At 42.9% G+C, this 23,485-nt stretch overlaps 2 protein-coding genes across 12 annotated transcripts in view; one reads left to right on the top strand and one right to left on the bottom strand.

Moving 5' to 3' along the window:
- The window catches only part of LOC107373614 (putative methyltransferase NSUN7), a 29,979-nt gene extending 18,494 nt beyond the window's left edge, over nucleotides 1-11,485 (top strand). For all 4 annotated transcript variants that reach the window (XM_054739039.2, XM_054739038.2, XM_070555363.1 and 1 more), the window contains 7 exons: nucleotides 2,936-3,170; nucleotides 3,713-3,856; nucleotides 4,150-4,251; nucleotides 5,305-5,440; nucleotides 5,966-6,089; nucleotides 8,820-9,051; nucleotides 9,371-11,485. In XM_054739039.2, coding sequence (XP_054595014.2) covers nucleotides 2,936-3,170; nucleotides 3,713-3,856; nucleotides 4,150-4,251; nucleotides 5,305-5,440; nucleotides 5,966-6,089; nucleotides 8,820-9,051; nucleotides 9,371-9,681 — 1,284 coding nt within the window. In that variant the 3' untranslated portion in view covers nucleotides 9,682-11,485. The remainder of the gene's footprint in view (nucleotides 1-2,935; nucleotides 3,171-3,712; nucleotides 3,857-4,149; nucleotides 4,252-5,304; nucleotides 5,441-5,965; nucleotides 6,090-8,819; nucleotides 9,052-9,370) is intronic.
- The window catches only part of LOC107376127 (amyloid beta precursor protein binding family B member 2), a 46,412-nt gene continuing 32,817 nt past the window's right edge, over nucleotides 9,891-23,485 (bottom strand). For 7 of the 8 annotated variants that reach the window (XM_015945094.3, XM_054739033.2, XM_054739032.2 and 4 more), the window contains 6 exons: nucleotides 20,340-20,454; nucleotides 15,224-15,299; nucleotides 12,037-12,117; nucleotides 11,839-11,954; nucleotides 11,570-11,752; nucleotides 9,891-11,484 (listed from right to left, as the gene is read on the bottom strand). In XM_015945094.3, coding sequence (XP_015800580.3) covers nucleotides 11,308-11,484; nucleotides 11,570-11,752; nucleotides 11,839-11,954; nucleotides 12,037-12,117; nucleotides 15,224-15,299; nucleotides 20,340-20,454 — 748 coding nt within the window. In that variant the 3' untranslated portion in view covers nucleotides 9,891-11,307. Of the gene's footprint in view, nucleotides 11,485-11,569; nucleotides 11,753-11,838; nucleotides 11,955-12,036; nucleotides 12,118-15,223; nucleotides 15,300-20,339; nucleotides 20,455-22,874; nucleotides 22,913-23,485 lie in introns of those variants that run through there. The other variant, XM_054739037.2, reaches the window with a different exon arrangement.

The raw sequence follows: 23,485 nt of genomic DNA, 5'->3' as shown, positions 1-23,485 counted from the left end.
CAACGGTTTTCTTAAAGTAGGAACGTTTAACCTGTGACAAGAGTGCTCTCCTTCCTTCTGCGTAAACTGTCCTGAGCTGATCACCTACATGTGCGTAATCAAATGTCTATCGGGAAAAAGATGGAAAAGCTATAGCCATGAGGTTCCCTTTTGCCTGAGACCGACTTATTGCTGTTTTATGGTGTGGCTGAATCTGCGATCCGCTGCCACGCGGACTGGAATAGCAAATGCTGCAGTAACATGAGCTGTAGTCAGGTTCATGAGGAGTCACTGGCTGGAGCGGACTCGATTTTAATACGTCATCCCAAAATAGAAGCTAATATCTTAATTTGACCTTGAATGAAAAATGTTGTTATAAAACCTATAAAAAGTTTTTATCACAGAGGAGGCAGCGCTCATTTCCAAGTGGTGCTCGCTGCAGAACCACAAAGGTGGAGCTGCACCAGAAGGTGGAGCTGCACCAGAGTCAGCCCCGCCCATTCCAGAATCAGCCCCGCCCATTCTATCGGAGTCAGTCCAATTCCTTCCAGTTGCCAGACTTTATAGCATTCTGGAACCAAAGAGGGTGTTATAGCTAAAAAATGCAAGATTGAGGACGGAGTTGAGAAGTGAATTGAACAGTTTTTGTAAAGGTTCCATATAATTAAAAATCTAACTTTTGGAACTTTTAATCATGTTATATTGTCATTTCCTCATAAGAAACACGCCAAAGCCATTTTTGGCCTCATTCATGCATTTTCTTCCCATCTCAGCTTCAATTTGGTCTCCTCACCCGAAGCGGGTCTGGTTTTGGTTCTCAAATCTGGATATTCTGTGAATTTTCTGACAAATTATTTCTGAAATGACTTCTACTGAGACACCGCCAGAAAAATCATACATCCCATCTACAAAGACACACCAAATAACATAATAAAATGTAACGCCACCTTACGTTTATCAGATGTGGTGGTGTAGTGGTGATGGTGTCAGGTTGACTTGTAGTTTTGCGCAGGTTCGCCTCCCAGCAGTGGAAATATTCTATAATCTCTTTTCCTCATTTCTAGCTACACTTGCCAGTACTATGTTTACAACAATTTATTGGTATGCCGTTTAACATATAATGACTAATGTGTTTTTTTATTTATTCATTCGTTTATTTAGCCAGTGTGAGTCCATCTGTGAGCAGAGTTTCAACTAAAATGCTGTTTAGGAACGACCAAATTCAAAGAACTTGTAGAGACATAAATATTTTGCTGAAAATGAACATTACAACTAAAATATGAACAAATTCAATGTTTCAGCTGGCTGAATAGATTGTTGCCGACCCCACCGAGAATCGAACCAGCATCAGCTGAGGGGAAAGCAAAATGTAAGTCAGACGATCTTGCCACTTGACTACCAGAACCCACAGGGAGGAGGTACATGCTGTTGTACACGACTTTTATTAGAGCGGCTGTGGGCAGATATTCGCTACGAGAAACCTTTTTATTTCGGGATATATTCAGACTTTGTCATGTAGCAAGTTATATTTATCTTGTTTAATTGGAGCACAGAACATAGCATTAACGACTGTAAACTAGTAACAGCCGTAATTCATGTGGGTCAGGTCAGTTTGCGATAAAGTTGAAAACAAAAACGGAAGTCAGTGGGCTAGGCTGAGTTTGCGTGAATGGGCGGGGTTGACTCTGGTGCAGCTCCGCCTTTGTAGTTCTGCAGCGAGCACCCTCTCCTCATTTCTGCCTTCAGTCTGACGGCACAGCGCCGCGCAATGCCGGAGTTTGCACAGCGTGCGTTTGTTGAATCAGTATGCGTGTGTGTGTGTGTGTGTGTGTGTGTGTGTGTGTGTGTGTGTGTGTGTGCGGCAAAGCTCCATGAGCCGCTCCAGTCACCGCATCTTGTTATTGGCGCTATTTAAACCAATGTTGTAAAATTACACCCGTGAGCCGTGGTTCCGCTGGAACGCGTCTGACCTCTCAATCAATCAATCAATCAATCAAAGCTTTATTTATAAAGCGCCTTCCGCAACCCTGTCAGGAAGCCCAAGGCGCTGACCTCTGACAGACGCACTCTGAACTTCAGATCTTCAGCGCGCTGTTCATAGCCTGACACGTTTAGAATGCTGTCCCACGGTCAGTGTGCTAATATAATAATATAATAATGCTAAAATGCTCAGATTGGAATCATTTCTTGATTTATTTTGTTACATCCACAATGTTCTGTGTGTGAGGTTTACAATGTCGTAACACCTGCATGAGACAGGTGTTAATTACAATCTGCCAGAATGACTCACCACCTTCAGATTTGTCCAACATCATTAAAAATGATCAAATACGGAACATATCTTGCTATTAACAGCGTGCGCAGGTCAGAGTGCTGAAGCTCGGAGCGCATTATTATGAAGCTAGGGCACATGCGGAGGACACACACACACATACAGGCAAAATATACTTGTTTTCATCTTAGGTGTGTTCTTGCTGTGCGTTATTTCTAATTCCATGTTGTCGTTCTTTTTTAAAACACAGAAGCAGTTTTGCTACCTGTTATTGACGCTACGTTTCGCCGACGGCTGCCGGCTTCTTCAGGCTGACTTGTTTCCAATTGCATTTATTGGGCCCACTTACTTTTTCTTAGGCCCACCCACAAATGAGTTTCTGGCTACGCTAATGGTGACATATGACAGACTTCTCTGAGCTCCGCAGCCATTACATTTTTCACCTCGTGCACCCCCTAGCGGCAGCTCGCGCCCTGGTCTAATTGAATCAAATATTCACCATAAATGTCTTATTAATCATCTCTCCTTCTCTTGGTTCTCTCACACTTAATGAGCCTTGAGTCACACTTTATTTCTACATGTTAACAGTTTTTATTTTGTGCATTTCCTCCTATTTTTCATGCATTTTCATATTTTTTACTGAATATTTGTGGTCTTTACAAAACTGCCTTGATGTGTCTGCAGGATAAATCATGCTGTCTTGGCCCGAATGCGGCGTGCTCCCTCTTACCGGAGGAAGGAGATGTTCTTATGGTGGGCTGCTTCTCGGGTCTCACTGTGTTCCACGTGGCGTCCCTCATTTCACAGAAACATAAAGCAGACAGCAAGAATCAGCCCGTTGTTTATGTTTGTGTCAACGACTGCACAGAGGCGCAGAGGGAGAAGCTTCGGCACACGGTCTCCATCATGGGCTGCAAGAGTAAGCTCGTTGTGCATTTGTTTTAGAGACGGAGGGAGAAGTAGAAGATTTCTCTTTTCCATGACATCATTAGTTGTCTTTTTTCTCTAAAGACAGTAGAAAGAGGGAGCCTTGTCACATCGCTACACTATTTATAAAATGAAATGACAGATTTTATGATGAAAAGAGAAAGTTGTTGACAGGAAGTTCCCAGAGACTCCTGTATTCATATCATGCCAGAATGCTGCAAAGCAGGGAGTCTGCTGAGACTTATTCAGTGTATAAATACTATCTGCTGAGAGTGGCTGTCACTTCATCCAGCTGTTAGAAAAACAATTACAGGGGAAGGGCTGAGGTGAGATTTTTGTAATTGCAAAGAGGAAACCTGGAGGCGTTTTTGGAGCACTTGGCTTGCATGGAAGAGCGAAAAGATGGAAAGCAGAGAAAATGTGTGGCTGATCATAGTGTGTGTGTGTGTGTGTGTGTGTGTGTGTGTGTGTGTGTGTGTGTGTGTGTGTGTGTGTGTGTGTGTGTGCGTGTGTGTGTGTGTGCGTGCTGCATAGATGTGAAGCTGATGCAGGAGGACTTCCAGTCTTTGGACAGAGGTGATAAGCGACTTCAGAAGGTGCGCGTTATCCTGCTGATCCCCAGGTGTTCTGTGTCTGCAGTCAGTAACCCTGTGGAGTTCATACTGCAGGAAAATGGAGGTAGGGATCCGTGCTCTGCAGAGAAGTCAGAAACTGCTTTTAAAGTGACACATTTGTGAAATCTAATGCTGCATGTTGTTGCATTTATGCAGCATCAAAGATCAAGATATCATGCAAACGCACTGCAAGGCCACGATAACTCACTATTCTCTCCTTGTTTTTTAAAATGTTTATGAGACAAAGGAAAGCTAGTTTATATGAATGCTATTTGAATTGGACTAGGTGATTAGTCAGTTTCAATAAAACAGTTAATTAAATAAACCTGAAGCTTTTTTTTTGCCTTTTCCCCTCAGACACAGACCTCCTGCAGGACCTATCCCGCGGTCCTATTGCCCAGAGCAAACTGGAGTCTCTGGTTGCACAGCAGAAGAAAGATATCGATCACGCCTTGAACCGTGAGCGCACATCCACCTTCCTCATGTATACGTACACACCCTCACTCTAACACAGGCGCTGTTTCATCTCAGTCTCAGGAGTATACCATCTCTTACCTCGCTGACACAAAGAAGCTTAGGCTTCCTAATTATCTAATCTCATATGCCATTAGACTCAGGCCTGTTGCGCTCCTCAGAGATTGTCTAAGTTTTAATTAAAAATGCTAATGCTGCTCTGTGCTGGTTGGACAAGGTCCTCTGAAGCACTTCTTGCTCAAGTAATTCAAACTTGAGCCTGATATTCTGCACGCTTTGTGGACTCAAACACCTCAGCAGGATCTGTTCTGTTTAATGACTTTGTTCTATGTTTTATAGACAAAACATAGACCTGCTCAGCAGTCAGTTACCTTCTCCTCTAGTCTATATAGTGCTGTTTGCATCTATTTACTCATTTTAATTGGTGCCCATAAGCTACACTCATTAGCCAGGGTCCAGCCATGGTTTCCTGTCTGTGTTCAGACCAGCTTCTGTTCATCAAGCAGGTAGAGTCTCTCGGTGGGTGAAAATGTAAACCAGCTCCTCTAATCACACACAACTATTGATCGGTGCTTGTCTATCTGTTCGGCGGTGTACATACTTTCTAATGGGACTGGTAATTAATGGTGAGTGTGTATTGAGTGCAATGGCTCAATCGAGTCAATGGGCTCATTTCTGTGTCTTTATGTGGGCACAGGCATTGATAAATGCTCACACACACACACACACACGTACTATTTTGGCTTCATGTCTTTGATCTTTTGACATTTTTGTGTCCGTCTGCGCTCCGCTCTCGTTTGTCACAGCAGATCAGGATCTGATTATTTTCAGCTGACTTTTAATTGTTTTTGTGTGGCTGTAATTAGTTAGAAAGAAATCAAACCCTGAGTGACGGTAGTTAAACAGTCAGCAAGTGAACAAATCTATAACCCAGCAGCAGTTGAGTCAAATCAGCAATGGTCGTGCACAAGAAGAAAATAATAAAACACAGGAGAAATGAATGTTCAGGGGGTTTGTGAATGTTTATTTTTTGTGTAGTTCCCATTCGTTTGGCGGTGGTGTACTCCACCTGTTCATCGTACCCAGAGGAGAATGCGGATGTGCTAAACACGGCCCTGCAGAAAGCCAGGGACTGCCCCCGACAGAAGGGGAAACCAAAACTCACAAACTTCAGGTGAGCTTTGTGCATCTGCTCCAAGTCTTTGTGCCAGGCTGTCTGTCGGCTTTTGAAGGTGTTTCCTGTCCTCCTTTAATCAGGAATCTGTCAGACTCATTCAATCTCAGGCTGGAACTGAAGGAGATTCAATAAAATGAACCCAAAGGCTCCCGTTTATGTCTCTAAACGCAGCGAGAACAGTCCTCACAGCTTGAATTAATATTTATCCAAAAGTATTTATTTTTTTTCCTTCTGCATTTTAAGTTGCCTGCAAAGCCTTGTTGTAGTTTTACCATTCATGTGGACCTAAACTCAGCACTGACTGCCCTCTGCAGTGAGCTGGCCTGGTGTGCCGGCAGCGCCTCAGGCTCGCATCAATAAAACAAAAGTAGAATTATCTACTGATCCCGCTGCCTTTATGCAGATGTCTGGTAAATGTGTACATTTGTGAACGTAAGTCTTGAGACACTTTGTTCATGTGCCTTTTATAGAATTATATTTTTAGTAGCTGCCTACTTTCACATGCTGTACCTTTTTATCCAGGCCAATCCCACCCCCGTTCAGCTCCCCTGACCACGGAGAAGCCGCAGAGGAAACCGAGCCCTTCTTCATGCTGGAGCCCACAGAGTTTAGCAACGGCTGCTTTTTGGCTGTTGTCGACAGAAAGGTGAGCGTCCCTCAGCAGAAACTGCAGCAGCAAAGGAGAGGCTGAATGGTTTGTGAACTTACATCATATGGGACCATATGCTTACCCTGATTGGACAACAGGCATACTGTCTTCAGCTCTCATCTTCCAAAAGTGAACCCATCCAGCTGGTTCATGTGCTGTTGGAGCCTCAGTCTGGTGGGCTATAAACCCTCACCCACCTCACCCATGGCATCAGATAAATGTTTGTGTCTAAATATGTTAGAAAAATGAATATTTCAACATGCAAAGTAGCAAGTACACGAGTCAACAAGTCATCAGCTAGAAAAAAAAAATAGGTGTTTGTTTTTTAATCAAGAATACGTCCAAATTGTTTACATGTAGGAGCGGGACTTAATACTGGAATCAGCCACTAGGGGAATGGTTGTTTTGGCTGGATGTTTAGTGCATTTACATATACTCACGTCGACAGATCAAGTGTTTCTTTCATTAAATATTCCAATAATCCTAAATATAGAATCATTGTGTAATGTCTGCATAACGCTGTACGCAGCTTGTAACCTCCGTTAATGTCAATGGGTGTTCACACTGGGCGACCAGAAGTGTGAATCAGACACGGAAGCATAGTGTCTGAGCTAACAGCTAAATACACACTGAAGGTCTAGTTTCTACATGCTAGAATTCCAGAACATGCAAGCTCAGCAGTTCGGATCAGGCCGGACTGAAAATCAGACACGGGCAGCGTGATGCTTCCAACAACTTTCAAAATTAGACACATTCAGATTTCCTGTTGCTCCACTAAAAGATAAGGTCTGTGACATGTTCTTTAAAGTGAAAGGAACAGATAATACACCAGACATGTGCCATCTTTCACCTCTCATGCGTGATCTTGCATTTCTCCCGTGATGGAATGATCCTGGACCAGCTGCGTTAAATGTATCTGCAGCCGATGAGCGTCTGAATCGCTCCCAGTGGGAAGCCTGGGTAACCCAAAGGGTGATGTGAGGAGTTAACACACACACTCAAAACTTTTAGTTAAAGCAACTTGTTTCCTTGCTCATTTGCTTCTTTATTAAATTACCTGTAGTTTTATTATATATATATATATATATATATATATATATATATATATATATATATATATATCAGTTGTTTATAAACTGGTCTTGAGAAGAACATACAGAATAAATGTGTTAGAAAGGATTCTTAGTTATTGTAGAGATTTCTTGTCTAAAATGATTTTCTTATTTCATGAAGACGGGCGTTTGGGACTGCTCTGCTGCAGGTTTAAAAAAACCAGGCTTTTATATTTTAATCAGCCTTTCACTCTGATTCCCTCCCTCCTCCTCCCTGCTGCTGCTTCTCCTCCACCTGAGTGAGACGCAGCAACTAACAGAGTTTGTGCAGCGCTTCAGAAAAACCTCATCATCTCTGACTGATCTTACCCAGGTCTTTATAATGCAGAAGGTTTCTGATTTTATTACCACCTCGCATCATGAAAGCTGCCCTTATGCTTCTGACGCACGTTATTAAGCCATCTTACACCCAGAGGGGGTGACGGCGCTCCATCGCGCTGTTGTCTGTTTCTCTCTGACCATTCATCATGTTTTATACCTCCACAGACAGGAATGAAAAGATAATCAAGCTGCTGTAACGGTGCCTCAGACAGGATTTTTTTCTCTCCCCACCTCCAGTAAACTCAGCTAATCAAAAGTTATTGTGGCTCTCTGAAAAGCGTAGTAAAAATAGCAATTATATAAGTGTTTGAATGCCGTCTGGCCTGTATCAGGTGTCATGGCCGAGCACCGTAAAGTTGGTTGTGAGCTTTTCCATGCATGAACAGCTGGGGACAACAAAGACATTTCAAGTGATTCACTTCTGGCCTCATTTCTTGAGGAAAACAATTTGAATCACATGTAAAAAAAAAAAAAAAAAAAAAAAAAAAGAGAACACCCTTCTCCTAGATATTATTGGACTATATTCAAGGAGATTCAGAACATCACATAGTTTGCTTTCCCCATTGTGTAGAGTGACTCCTGTGAATTTAGACGTTGCCGAGGTTTATTGAATGTGACGATTTTTGACGCAAAAGATATAAAAATAAAAAGAATGGGTTTAGCTGTAGCAGCGACGTTTGGCACAGAGTGGTCGGAAATGAGAGACTTACAGAGTATGGCGTGGTTGGTTAGTGGAGATGGAGAGGAAGTGAGATTCACCGGAGCAAGGGGGACAAAAAAAGAGGCAATGCAGAGTGTCTGTTGAATAATTCAGCGCCCCCTGTCTGTATGAGTTAACATCAATGAAGTTCACGTCTTCCACCGCAGACTGCATAACGGAGACGCCTCTAAAACAATGTTCACCTGAGTGCATAGTGTCTGTCAACACACGGGGACACGTCGGTGCAGAACACGCCCCTGCTTTACGTTTCCTAACGCACAACTGTGTGCAGCAACTTAGGTTGGAGGAAAACTGGAAAAGATTTGCATTTAAGTGCAAGAAGGCACTTAAGGAACAAGCCCCACACACAAACTCAGAGACCGCATGTCCCTGTTGTGTGTACGCAGCACTTGTGAATTATTCAGGCACTGAAGTGAGCAGCTGGGTGGTGCTGAGACAGCAGGCGACCCTGCATCCAGCAGCAAGGACACGGTGGTCGTCTCCTCTGTGTGTGTCCTAACTTTGGCTGCCATCCTCTGAAACTCACCACCTTGTTTTCACCATGACTAATATTGGGTAATTATTTCTCAATAGCCCGATCCAGCGATCCAGGAAGCACCGCGGGATTTAATCGCCAGAGCAAATGCAAAAGGCCTCTTTGACGGGATCGGCGTGAACCAGAAAAAGCACCACGAGGACGCCGGTGGGGCGAAGACAACAGCTCAGGCTCTCTGCTCTCAGGCCCATGTCTCTGCCTGCACGCGGAGCAGAAAGCGGCAAGCCAAAGGCAGCATCAGGCATCAGGAGCTCCAGCAGCCATCACAAGGTCTGCCCCACACTTCCACTCAGTTCTTTGTATTAATTAGTTGTTTATGTTTAATGAAAATTAGACGGGCTTTTTAAATGCAGAGGTGAATTAAGTACTAAAGTGTCCCTCTCTGGCTCCTTAAAAGCATTTCACCAAAGCTCGCTGAATAATACATCATAAGTAGTTTTTTTTTAGATCTGCTGTTGTCAGTTTTTGTTCAACGCTAAAATGACTGTAGCTTGATGTCTTAGAGAATGAGAACTAGTAAGAACTCGAGTTTCATTTGAAGATGTTTGCTCCATCAGTCGATACGGTGTTTTGTGTTTGTCTCTTTCAGGAAAACTCCAAGTGCCATGCTCCATCTTCCACTCCAAACAAGAATGCCCTCCAACCCCCTCCTCCTCCTTTAAGCCCCACAAAAGCAGACCAGCGAAGTTCCCCACTAAAACCTCCAGTACGCTGCGGTCTGCCGTTCCTCCCTCCAGCCCCGCAGCTCCAGTCGTTCGTCCCCGTAGAACCCGGGCGGATGCGCAGAAGCCCGTGGTGCTCGTCCTGCCGGTGCTGAACTTCCCCGGCTCATTCCAACCTCAGCACAGTTGCAGAGGGTCCTTTCCTGGAAGGTGGAAGGCACCACAGCACCATTTGTAACCCGGCGTCCCCGCACGCGTCATGTGAATGAATCCCACCCTCCTCTTGGACCTGTAAAATTCTAATGGAACATTTCTAATTTTGCGTGAAAAAGGATCCGTCATTAAAGTTTTACCGAGCTGCAGAATCTCCCGACTGTCTTCTCAAACGCATCTAGAGGCACGAATGTGTCAGAGAGATCAAACGTGCAGACAAAAGGCTGCAGACCCTTTTTGGCAATGCATTTATTGTCACAACAGATTACATTTACATGGTGAAGAGATGGGTGACAAACAGAAATGAGGAGTTTCGCATCGCTTTGTTAAAAGTTCACTTTGAATTAACCGCATCCACAGAGTTGACGCCGAGTGCAGGTGGAGGCTCCAGCTGTAGGAGCTTTGTCAAAACTTTTAACAGCATTCTTGTTTTTTTCTTCATCTGACTGCTATTCGTGTTTCTTTGTGGGTTTGGACGTGGATTATTATTGTGAGTGAGAGTACACAGGTTGGGCTTTCTGAGGATGAGAAAACACAGAATCCTCACACTCGTTCTTTTCCTGGCCACTTATGGTGCTGTTGAGCATTTTGGCCACAGGCGCTTCACTTCTACCCGCCTGGGTTTGGAATTCCTTGCATCTCTTGCAATCCTGGGTATCTGCATAAAAACTCCTGAGGAATTTATCAAGTTTAGACAGAAGCATCTCGACATTCTTCAGCTTTAAAAGTCTTTTTTTTTTACCCCTACCTTAAAAAATAAATTACAATCTTAAGCATCAAAATGCATTAAAAACTATTGTTTACTTCTCGACTAAAATAAGAATGAACCAGTAACCATCATTAATATTTTCCACACTCGGCCGTTCTTTTCCACTTAGTCATGAGTCGGGAACACGGTTGGGCATTGTTCGTGTGCCCGTGTAAATCTAGTCATGGATGAGTGAAAATGAGTCCTTCTGAGAGCTCGCATCTTCTCGTCTGCTCACCAAGAACTAATCGGCGTTAATCACAACCCCTCCTATCAGGAAAACATGCAAAAGCAAACCCCACTAATCAGATCTCGCCACCAGTCTGTATCTACAAAACTTGTGCTCTGTTTTTTCTCTTCATACAATCATTTACATACAATTCATTATTACAATGACTTCACTCGTCTTAAAAGAAGCTTTTGTCTCGTGTCACAATGAAGGCTTCAAAACATCTGAAGTCTTTAGTGGAGCAGCTGCAGGCTGTTGTTGGTACTCGCGTTCGGTTTTGCACGAGTCAAGTCATTCACTTGTGAAATTTCTCATAACAGTGAAAACCTCCTTTCTTTCTTTGTCCTGGAAGTCTGCTGCAGCTCATCCAGTCTGGGAGGAAAAATGGAGATGAACCTGGTAACTTGCTCGATAACCAGTTTGAGAGGCGTGTTCCTTCTGGATCTTCTAAGTAGTATTCCATCTAGTGTAAAGATCCGCTTGGACAAACCGGCATTCAAGGGTCAAAGGTCGACCACTGATTCCCGCTTTCCCTTAATTCTTTAAGCATCATCAGGCATTTCTTGATCAGTGGTGATGTTTGGTATATTCTATATACATGGCTGGTACCATGGCTGGTACTGGTTAAGTGTCGTAGTGGTGACGGTGTAGAGTGCGGTGCAGTCAGTCAGTGGTCATTGCTGGGGAAGTTCAGATGGCTGTTTCTTGGGTTTCAAAGTGTCTATGAGAGACTGGACGCTGCGTTTTACGCTGGTGGTGACCCGGCGGGTTACTGAGTCCGCAGAGGGAGACGAGGACGAGCCGGCACGCTGAGAGGGCGGCCGTGCCACCAAACACTTCTGGTACCGGAGCTGAGAAACAGAACAAAAGCAGAATGTTTCAGTGTCTTCACCAGAAACAACCAACACAATGTGTGTGTTTGGTTTAGAGACCTACCATACAAGCCGCCTGCACAGCTTCTGAGACTAGGCCTGCGTTAGGGTCACACCAGAACACATGACACTGGAAATGCTGGTTCCCGGTGTCCATAATGAAGGCGAACGTATGCACGTCCCGTCCCACGCCCATAAAGGACAGGAAACGAACCCGGCACTCCACCAGCACCTCCTCCTCTTCCTCCTGCACAGCCATCAAACAGAATAATCATGTTCTCTTCCTTGGATTTAATTGTGAATTCCCAGGATGAGGATAAAAATTGCCCTTGCCTTTTCTTTGATGACGGCCACTGTGGTGTCAGCGATGCTCAGTACGACAGGAGTCCAGTCCTCTTTACCTGTGGAGGCCAAGAGATTTTCTATGGCCCCATTTATGATGTCCATACCTGCAGACCAAGCAGTGAGGGTGAAGGGAAGTTCTAGAACAATCAGAATCCCTTCAGACGAATCACACAAGTCCAGTCTTACCTATGGGGCGAGAGACGGATGTCTCTCCCAGATACAGCACGTGGAACTTCTGCACCAGTTCAGTCTTTGGCATGGGAAACTCTGCAGCAAACACATTAAAGCACACGCTCAGATTTCCTCAGGAGATTTTATTAGAGGACCAGATCTAACATCAAGTCTCAAAAGGAAAGTTCACATGCAATAATTGGCTTAAGGCGGGGAGATAAACAAACAGTGGTGAATATTTTAAAATTCTGAGCCGCTCTTGACACGATTAGAGCAGCAGCAACACACGGTGGATTCCAGAGAGCCGTCGTGGAGGAAGCCCTGCTGTGACTGTTTTACACTTCAGCCTTTGGACAACAACGCCTGAGTAGAACAATGAAATCAAAGTTGTCTCCTGCACCTCAGTCTGCAAGGCTTCACCTCTCGCTGCCCAGAAACCCACACAATGAACAGTTAAGCCTGATTCATGCTTAAGCAAAGGCACATGTGCGCCCCCGCTGCTGCAGCGTCGTATCTCCTCTGTATTCCTACTGGCCCGACCCTGTTGCAAAGAAATTCACCGCCAAAGCAGAGGGCGCGCTCCTATGCAGGTGTGCATACTCTTGTAGTGACGTGTCTGCCCTACTACTATTTACTATTTGCAACGCACATACACTGGCGAAAAGATGGACGACACAGGCATTAAGCGAATTCTTTTATTAAAGAGCAAGTCACCCCCAAATCAACTATTTTTTTCTGATAAACTATATAAATGCGTGTCTAATTGTGCTGCAGACACGTGTAGTCAATAGTTTTGCACTTTAGTGCATTTTAGGTAAAATTTAAATTTTCTGCCTGAAACTGTCAATGTTGTGCCGTTGTCAGGTAAAAACTCTTCACTACATTTGAATTTAAATCTGCCACCGCTATTGGCTAAGAGGCATGCTATGATGTAAACTGGTACATTATGATGTCACAATGTCGTGAGTGTGTGTATTTGTTAGTGGCTCCACCCTCTCAGTCTGCTAGGCAACAGCATTTGTTGCATTTTTCAAACATGAAGTGGGAGTGAAGTACGCTTCTTGTAAGGGGTGACTTGCTCTTTAAGCAGGAGCTGCTTGAGCTAGAGGAACAACAGCTGTTATTAGAAAGAGCACTGCGAGAGCGACGAAGGAAGAGGCGCCGGTGGAGTGTCCGCCCATTGTCAACACTCGCGCTGTTTACATTTAAGGGAAGCTACGTCATGCCGGAAATGACGTTGGGTTGTTTGGCTGACCAATAACAGACGTCCAGCATCCAACGCGGCCGTTGGATGTTTAGAAAATAGAGCTCGACTCCAACCAACGTTTCAATGGTGTTGATCGCCCATACGACGTCGCATCATGGCGATCCAACAGATCCGACATGCTGGGGCAGTGTCAGTATGAATCAGCCTTTAGTCCTAGCTCCAGATGATTTCTGACAGGACAACGTCCACAGCGTCACCAAAAACTCTTAATATTGTCTGTCGGTTAGAAAGCTTCAGGACAAAATTATTGAACATCACAAGAACACATAAAACATATATCCTGAGTAGATTTATGGCATTTCTGCAACATTTCCTTTGTAATTGTTGCACATGTGTTTTATAATTATAATAAAACAGAAAAAGTTGAAAAGCTGTTTTGCTTGTTTGCAGAAATCCGATAACCGGGCAGCCTCTCTTTGGGCAAAATTGAAAATAAATCTCAGAATGATCCGTTTGAATTGGCCTGAAGCTATAAGCACTTCAGTTGTACTTGTATGTATGTATGTATATAGTGTGGTCACATGGGGCATGTGGTAATTGCACCTTTGCACAAAGTGATACAGATGCTGTAATGTTTTTGTAATTTACCTTTATTTCAGTCATAATTTGGGACCCTTCCCAAAGGTTTCTCACACTTTCTGATTTATGGAAACTAGATTGAGGAGAGTTTCAGGTTTCCATGGCAACTTTATTTTGAGAGGAAATTTACTGTAGAAAAACTGCAGCAACACGAGAGCGTATACTGGATATTGAGACAACTCATGAATGTTTGAAGACACTTAAGTACATTCTGTACCCAACCGTCAGTAAGACACTAACTTTGGGTTTAAAGAACTACAAAAACACGAGATCAGTTTACTCTGTAATGGCTCACTTACGTGTAGAATATAAACTTAAACAAGCTATCTAAACTGTAAAGTTCTTTATTTTTCCCTATAAGGGAATTGCTTTTTAAATCAGAGCTTGGACAGACCAGATGTGATGAAAACAGCCATTATCCGGTACCGACGCTCATCCTGAACCATCCAATCTTCTCAACCATGTCCCAACACAAGAACGCGCACTTCCCCATCTGCTGTAAGTCAGCCAGTGACAGCAACTGTTCCCATTTGCTGTAATACCGGCTCCAACTGGCCGTTACAGATAATAGACCGGGCCATCCACTGAAGATCCAATACCCCCACTGAATATGAACTACTTCTTTTGAAATGACAAGTACATGAGTTCAAGCATGTTATGACTTTGAGAGAAGCAAGGGATCTTTCAAAAATACATGATTAGATCTTTCAGGAGAGGGGGCTCTTTGCCTCAAAGAAATCCTAATAGGGTTTTAATGAGGTCGACTGTCTCTACATTATGAGGTGCTGATATGATTCTTTTATATTCTTACACCTCGCTCCAGCAGAGGCTACAGTCGAGGATAAAATGTGCTCTTTCCTTTTTTTCTTCAAATAATTATTTGGTATCAAGAGAAACAAGCAGAGGGAATTGAAGAAAATGGATTAATAGTGGAAAGAATTAGAGCTCAGTGAAATTGTTGAGGGAGGGTTATTTTGTGGAGTCGGCATTATTTGTATGCAACAATAAAATCATTTTTGTAAATAGTTGTTCATGGCTGCTCAGGAGGCAATGAGGTTTCAGATGGGAACGGAGAGGCATGCATGGCTGACAAATCCTGTTCATCCACCGGGGAAATAAAGGAGCAATGAGAATGTGTGTGTTGCGCTCCTGCTCGTGTTCTGAGGACATGAATCTGTTTGAACTGAGAACATGATCAGGATTTAGGTGGAAAAACATTTAGGAATAATTTATTGTTAGAAACAGGTAAATAAAAAAAATCATTGTGGTTAAAATATGTTTGATTGCCCCTGAAGAGATGGAGATGGAGCTCGTGTGTGTGTGTGTGTGTGTGTGTGTGTGTGTGTGTGTACCTACCTTGTAGAGGTACATCAGAGCCGTTCTGGGAGGAGCTGCCAGCTACAGCCTTAGCACTTTTTCTTTCAGCCATAATCTGAGAAGGAAGAGATATGTGGAGAAAGCCAGGGGTGGGGGGCGAGAAACAAGCAGATAGAAAATGGGAGGAGGAAAAAAGACCACAAATGTGAGAGAATGGTGACATGAATAAGAATGAAAACAGCTGAATCGTTTAAACACAAATTAGAAACGTCATCTTTAGCAAAATATACCAAGAGGTCATGTTAACCCCTTAATGCCTGAAATATGAAACAATGACTAACTTAAACTGACATAAAATGCTCATGTAACCCTGGCCTGAATCGAAAATATTGTCTGGCTTTGAGTATTGCAATATATCGTCAGATTATGACCAATACACACTCCTAGTGTATGTGTGTGGGTTTGTGTAACTTACAGTGTAAAAACACTTTGAAATGACTAATTTACTAGAAAAGCGCTTATTTATACTCTGCTCATTTATACAACAATAAAACCTGGAGACACTTCTGAGGGAGGCCACAGAGGACAGTTCAAACGTTACAAAAACCCCAAATTGCTCATTTTTTCTACATATTTGCAGCGGTCTCTAGTATAAATGAATGCCATGTGAGTCGATCTCAGTGGGGAAAAGCTCTGGTGCTCCTGTTTCAGGAGGTAGAAGTGAACCACAACAGGGCGGAGCCGAACACGGCAGGTTTTTCCTGATATTTGGACATCTCACCTCAGATTGGCTAACAGCAACGTGACCCTACCACGGACTCTGCTCTGCAACATTGATGTTTTATCTCCACAAATAACACAAGTCTGGAGGAGTTCTGCTGTGCGGTGGAATTGCTAATGCTACTGGTTAGCTTCTGCTAGTCGAGACGTGCTCTGCTGTTTCCTGGACGCTAAACCAACAACAGCCTCCCCGTCATGAGCCAAGATGGGTGAGTCCATGTATGCTAATTTTCAATGTGACCAAGAATTGACTGTCTTTTCTAATCCGAGCATTTCACTACATTGGTGGCTAATGCAGGAAATGTAGAAGACTATTTTCACACTCAGCCTGCATGTTAAACTCAGAGTGACCGGTCATATTAAAAAAAGAAGTAAAAAAAAAACAATATCTCAGTGGACTTGGTCTTTAAGTTAAACAATTTTTTGTTTTCATGTCTGAACAAAAGAAAACGACAATAACTTGAAAAAAGAACACATAATAAAATTAATGGGGCAATTATCCGAATGTTCCTTTGTTGCTGTTTTGTACCAAACGCACATATGTCACTTTTTGTTTGCTGTTCTTTAATAAATGCTTCATTCAGCTACATGAGCATCACAATGCATTTTTGCATATATTTTATAAGGTGATGAGAATTTGTGCCTCATAGATAAATCACCATAGAGCAGCAGGAGGGAAATAAATAAAAATGTCACTAAAACAGATGATCTGGGATTTTTGTATTCAACTTCGTCGTCATCGTCTTCCTCCGCTTATCCGGGTCCGGGTCGCGGGGGCAGCATCCCAATTAGGGAGCTCCAGGCCGTCCTCTCCCCGGCCTTGTCCACCAGCTCCTCCGGCAGGACCCCAAGGCGTTCCCGGACCAGATTGGAGATGTAACCTCTCCAACGTGTCCTGGGTCGACCCGGGGGCCTTCTGCCGGCAGGACATGCCCGAAACACCTCCCATGTATTCAACTTGAGGACTAAAATAAAAGTTTGTTGTAAAATGAGATTTTAGTTTTATTCTTTTCAGGCTGATAAAAGGAAAACATGTTTTATTCTCACAGAATAAACAAGAAACACACTTTGCTTCCCTCGGCTACTGCACTGGAGGTTCTTCAGCAGGAGGTGAGTATTCTCCAGGTCCGCTGCTCTCAACCAGTGCACTCTCTACAGACACTTGTTTAATTATAAGCATCATTAATCAAAGTCTACAGTGAGTCTGCAAGTCTGCTAAAAGGGATCATGTACTTATACACACACACACACACGCTCACCGAGAGTAGAGGCTTACTCAGTGTGCAGCACAGCTGCAGGACTCTGGCCACTACGTTTGTCTGCTGCAGTAAAAAAGAAAACTACTAATGTGTTCAAAATAGGCAGCGTGAGTGTGTGAGGGGGAGTCACACACACACACACACACACACACACACACACACACACACACACACACACACACACACACTCCTATCAGTCTGAGGTTAGAGACACAAAGTAATGTAAAGATTTTTTTCCTGTAAGTGGGTCGTCATGGCTCTCCGGGAGCATATGCTGTCCCCCGTTTTCATCAAGGTCAGTGCTGACCCGAGGATGAGCTCATTTCTCTTCAGGTGCAGAAGACTATGCATGTGCATATGTGTGAGTGCCAATCTGGGCTGGGCTGTATTTGTGATCCCCATCAGGTTTCACCTTCAAGAAGTTCACCCTTCTGAGCTGATCAGTTATAGAAACATACACATGTAGATTTACTCCTGCGGCTGAGATGAATTTCTCTTTGAGTTACGACGAATAGTCACGGTTAAAATGTTTAGTTCAAACTCACAAATAACACATATGTTCATAATGAGTGGATTTAGAACCGTTTTATGACTCAGAATAGACTTGAATCGAAACAAGATCATGACAACGTCCTGGAAGAGAAACAGTTTTAGAGTTTGTGCAGGTTACGATGGTCCTTCTGGGTGAGGAGAGAAGGTAGGAGTTATTTATTTTATTTAACCTTTTTTTATCCAGATGAGTCGATTGAGAACTCTCATTTACAACAACGATCTGGCCAAGAGGCAGCAGCAACAGACATAATTATCTTTACAATAAAGAAAAACAGGTAAGATAAAAACAAACAAGATCAAAATAAGGTAAAACAATTAGAAACAAAGACAACAAACTGTTCTCATTTAAAATATGTACGAGCAATCAAAACAGACTCAAAACAGTCTTTAAGTACTCAGAAGCACATTGATTAGAACTATTGATCGTAATGAACTACTGAAGTTAGATAATGGAATGTAGGTTTTTGAGCTTCAGTGATGTTTGCAGCTCATTCCAGTCATTGGAAGCAGCAAACTTGAATGAGGCGCAGCTAAAGGAGGTGCGAGCTTTGGGAACAACCATAGAGATTAAGTTACTGGAACGTAAATTGCACTGGTTGTTGGAAGTGATGAGTAACGAGCGAAGATAAGACGGGGTTCTACTGATGATTGTTTTGTAAATGAACTGATACCAATGAAACAACCTGTGGGAATGGAGTGATGGCCAGTTAACGAGTGAGTACAGATCACAATGATGAGTAGTGAAAGGGCACCAGTGACGAAACAGATTGCTGAGTGATGAATGACATAGAGTTTATGGAGAAGTTTTTGGGAAGCAGTCCTATAAATGATGTCACCGTAATCTAAGTTGGGAAGGATTATCATTTTGACCAAGGTATGCTTTGCACAATGAGTAAAGGATGACCTGGTGTGGTGTAGAAACCTAATTCTTGACTTAAGAAAGTTATGAATTCAATTCATGTGAATGTCAAATGAAAATGTGCTGTCAAGCCAGATACCCAGATACTTATAAGAACTGACAAGTTGTAGTTCTGTACCCTCCAGGGAAACAATACTAGGGTGGCACGTTGATTGTGGTGAGTTACGGTTGAAGATCATGAACTGTGTTTAAGGCTGAGAGAAGGCATGTTGAAGACGATTAAAGTTGTGTTGCAAGGAGGACAAAGCTGCATTCAAGGAAGAACTGCATGCATATAAAATGGTGTCGATCGTTATGAACAACAGCTCAACGGGAAAAATGAACACAAAAAGCTTTTTCTTAGAGAACACCTGCTTTCATTATTAGAGGCTTTTAATAATAATAATAATAATAATAATATTAATAGCAAAAGGATGTCTAAGCATCCCGGTGACCATTGGGATTTTTCTCTCTTGGTTGTTTGGTATGAATGAATCATTGGTTCATTTTACTTTACTGCCATTTACTCGTTCATGATAACATGTTTTACCGGCTAAGACTAGTTTTCTAGCTCAGCGTTGTACAGTCCTGGGCCTCAGGGGCCACCATCCTGCAGCTGTTAGTTACACAGACGGAGAAAAAGTGTGAATTTGCTAAATTGGTTACTGACACCTAAGTGTGTCAAAACTCAACTCACTGTAACATTAGAGCGAACGTTTCTTCTTGCAGTTCAGTCACACAGTGTCATGCAGCATGGTGTAAAATAACTCACACAGAGAAAGAGACAAATGTAGAAATGACAAGCAAACCAAGACGGTTCTAATTGCAAGAAAAAAGGAAAATGAAGAATAAACTGACTAAATGAGCAATAATTCACAGTTACACAATGTGTCTGCGTCATGCTTTAGCATTTGTAATGCTGCAGTGGTCGGGTCATCAGAAACTCAGTTTCATAGGTTTCCAAACCAAAGTTATTCTCAGTACTTCCTGACATGCAGACAGAGTCCAGTTGCAAGTCTGTGATAATCTCGAGAAAAAACAGCTCTTGCCAAATTTTCTAACTTTCTAAATTCCAGCAAAAAAAGAGTGCAGGTGTGCAACTCCTGCACATGTTTGAGACACTTTAGTAACTCCATTGAGGATGCTGTTTGTTTAGCCGTGAAAAATTGGTTCCCTGCTCCAGGACATCAAATCCAATAGTTCAATGACGTTCTCAGCATGTCTACGAGTTCTGAAGAAGTGTTAGCTATACCCTTTGATTCTAACCGGGAGTGTTGAGGCATAAAAACCTCTAAAACATGCAGGAATAAACACCACAACTATCTTTAAATTCTGTATCCCACTCTTAATTTCCTAATCTAAGCCACTAGTCCCTGCATCGGCTGCATGCTTGGGAGGATTTCAGAATCTTTAGTTTAAGAAACAGTTTGTTTAAAAAGCTGCAAAACACAACAAGGTTGAGATGGATGCACTGATTTTCACACCATAAATAAAAGCTGTTCACTTTTTATTAACGCCACATCACTCAGTCCCCTATCTGCTGTCTGAGACCAGCCTTACAGAAAACCTCTTCTTACCTGCACCAAGGAAACAGCTGCAGTAATTAAAGCCTCGTTTCAGGACATGAGACCGTTAAAGAGGGGGAGGAAGCTGCAGCAACACCCACCTTGGAACAGATTTCGTGGAGACTTGTGGCGATGGCGGCAGCAGGAGTATCACATCGAAACACGTGGCACTTCAGCACCCGAGTGTTTTTGTCTCTGGCCACATAGGCAAAGTCCCTGGAGACAGGAAAGAGCCACACAAGTCAGTGTTTCCCTCCAGTGAACATCTAATAAAATAACATATTAGCTCTATATAACAACATTATAAAGACATCAATAACATTAGCTCTTTTTAATTCCTAACTTTACGTAAACACCTTTTATTATCTAATCTTGATTGAACGCTTGATATTGGGTGAAACAGACAAAAGTTTAAACACAGTTGTTCTGCATAAGAAATCATGGATGAAGCTTTGTTTTCTGGGTCATTTTGACCCCAGAGCTCCCATGTTAGCCGTTAGCTTCTCTGTCTGCTGTGTAGGGCGAAAGTGAACTGCTAAAGTCATAAATCCAGTCCTAAAAGTGCAAAAGCTGCTTTGTAAACCTTTACATTAATTTAAGTTTAGCATTGTATGGTTATCTTAATGGGTTTCTTTGATCATTTGCATGCAGTTAGCAACAGCTAGCTGTTGCACTTCCTGTGCAGCCTTGGGCCATTCTGACAGGTGTATTAAACTATTTCTACCAGAATAAACATGAACCTAACAGTAATTTAAAGGTTTATAGTATTCACACAAACTGCAGATAAACTCTGTTTAGTATATTAAGGCCTTGGCCTCTCTATCCTGGTCCCACATGGCTTTTCCCCTCTGCATGACATAATCACATGTGTGCAGCGCTCTCAAGCCCCACTAAATGAGCGTGAGTGACACACTTTTTCCTGCATGCAACATTCCTCACACTGAAAAAAGAAAACAAAACAATGTAGACAAACTGCCTGATAGCATATTTTCTTCCTGAATTTAGAATGTTAGAGGATTTCCCATTTTAATATAATAAACGTATGCCTTGAATCGTGGAAAACTGTCATTTCTTCTTGCAAAAGTATGACTTTTAAACAGGGATTATTAAAGATTCTTCTTGTAAATAAACTAAATTAATCTTGTCATTTCTGGGGATTTCGGCAGAAATGTACTCCTCCATAGAAATCTTTTTTCTTCCATCTAAAACGGCTCTGATACTCTACTGTAACCAAATGTCTTTGAAAAGAAGGCATGATCTCACTCTGAACTTTACATTAATCTTCAGAGCTCTGTACGTGTCACATGTTTGATTCCACTTCCTACACCCAGACGCCTCCGTGACACGCCTTCTTTGCTCGCCGCTGGCTCCACGCTGGGCTGTGATATCACATCCTTAGTAGGAAACTCATATCAAACCACAAAAGTTTGGATCTGTCTTCTGTTTGAAACAATAACTTCAATCATTCTTCCTGCATTTATCTGATTAGTCAACTCGCTGACAATGGTGAAAAGTGGGCGAGCAAGACAAAAAAGACATTTTGTGCACATAAAAACAGAAGCAACTAAATGATTACCTCATTTTGCATCATGACACCTTCGCTCTCTCTCTAGACATTTATCAGCTGAGCTGTGCAGTAATTAGCCTCCTCATTTATGATGAAATAAAGACTTTATTTTGTGAGTAATTTTTATCCAGATGGTCTTTAGCTTTGTAGACGCTGCTGCAAAGAACTTTCCAATTACCTGGGTTTAATCTGAACACACACAGTGTTTTGTCCTAAACGTATAATTGCAGTTTCAATCTTTAACACAAACACACGTGTGTGTAAAAACTGATGTGCATCAGTGAACCCAAGGAAACTGACGCCAACAGCATCACAGTGGTGCAGCGAAAGGGTGAGACCTGAGGGAGGAAGCTCTGCTGAGAGGAAAACTTTATGCAGAGTGTGGGTGGCAGATGAAAAGCAGACACACCTGGGATGTAGAACACACACACACACACACACACACACACACACACACACACACACACACACACACACACACACACACGCGCGCACAGACAAGATAAAAGATGCACATATTTCTCCCTCATTAACAGGTGAGACAAGCTGCTGAGCTAAAGGAAGGTGGATGAGTCTCCAGACTGGACAGGAATGACAATGAGTAATCAGATGATACTGAGAGGAAGTAGGGAGACTACTTGACGTCTCCTGATGCAGACAAACATGCATCACAAAAAGAGAAATATGGCAAACACAGCTGGCATTTATCATGGCACCCTCTTTGTGTTTATGAGTCCATTACCCGGTCTGTCTCTGCTGCTTAATTGTGTGCTCACACACTTTGGGTCGATAATGCTCTCCACCTGTGGCCAGGAAGTAAAGTGTGATAGAGGACAGGCTATCGTGTGTGTTTGTGCTGTCCAGCGCACTTCGTTCAGGGACATTTGAGCGGAAGATCGCCAAGGCAGCGTGAGTGGCCTTGCGTTGCATGCCCCAAATGATTTTTTTTATGACATCTCTACCCTCTCTAAGGAAGGCAGTTCAACAAAACAGCGTGCAGCTCTTAATAGGAAATAGCCTGTGGCCAGCCTGTCTCACTGATGATTTGACACCAACAATTTGGACCTACAGTAGCTGCTGCGGCATTCCCATAACGCGCTGCAGTGACTCCGGGTGAAGAAGCAAAGCCTCTGATTTGATGCCTGAAGTGACAGATGTGATTTCACAGAAGGGTGGGAATCCTGATGTAAAGATTGGAGGAAACAATAGAAGACTTAAGATTCAGTTATGGCACATCACAAAGAGCAGTTACCTTTCTCTGAGTCCATGGAAGCATAGAGGGGGGGGGGGGGGGGGGATGAAATAGAGAGAAAAGAGCAGGGTTAATCTAAAACAACCATTCTGAGTCAGAGATTGTTACCTTTCAGGCGTGTGTTTGTGTGTGACACTGTGCACGTGCTTTCAATCTCCAAAATTTTGTCATCCAGTGCATACAGAGGTATTACTGTTGCTCTTTGTCCTGATTGTTGATTCACTTTAACTTCAGCAGCTTTGGCAGCACTACGCTACGGAGCAGTCACAAAAATTACACCGTTTTCCGATAAGTGAGAGAACTCAGTAGCTTTGTCAGATCTCACAGGAAAAAAAAACATTAATAGTTTGAGAGTCCTAAAAATTGGACTTACACGACTGAACTGGCACTTTGATGTATTTTATGCTTTTTCTTCAAACACAATGATA

The sequence above is a fragment of the Nothobranchius furzeri genome, chromosome 1 (assembly GCF_043380555.1).
Source record: "Nothobranchius furzeri strain GRZ-AD chromosome 1, NfurGRZ-RIMD1, whole genome shotgun sequence".
Classification (NCBI taxonomy): Eukaryota; Metazoa; Chordata; class Actinopteri; order Cyprinodontiformes; family Nothobranchiidae; genus Nothobranchius; species Nothobranchius furzeri.
Note: the sequence above shows the minus strand (reverse complement) of the source record. Positions and strands in the feature narration are given on the sequence as shown.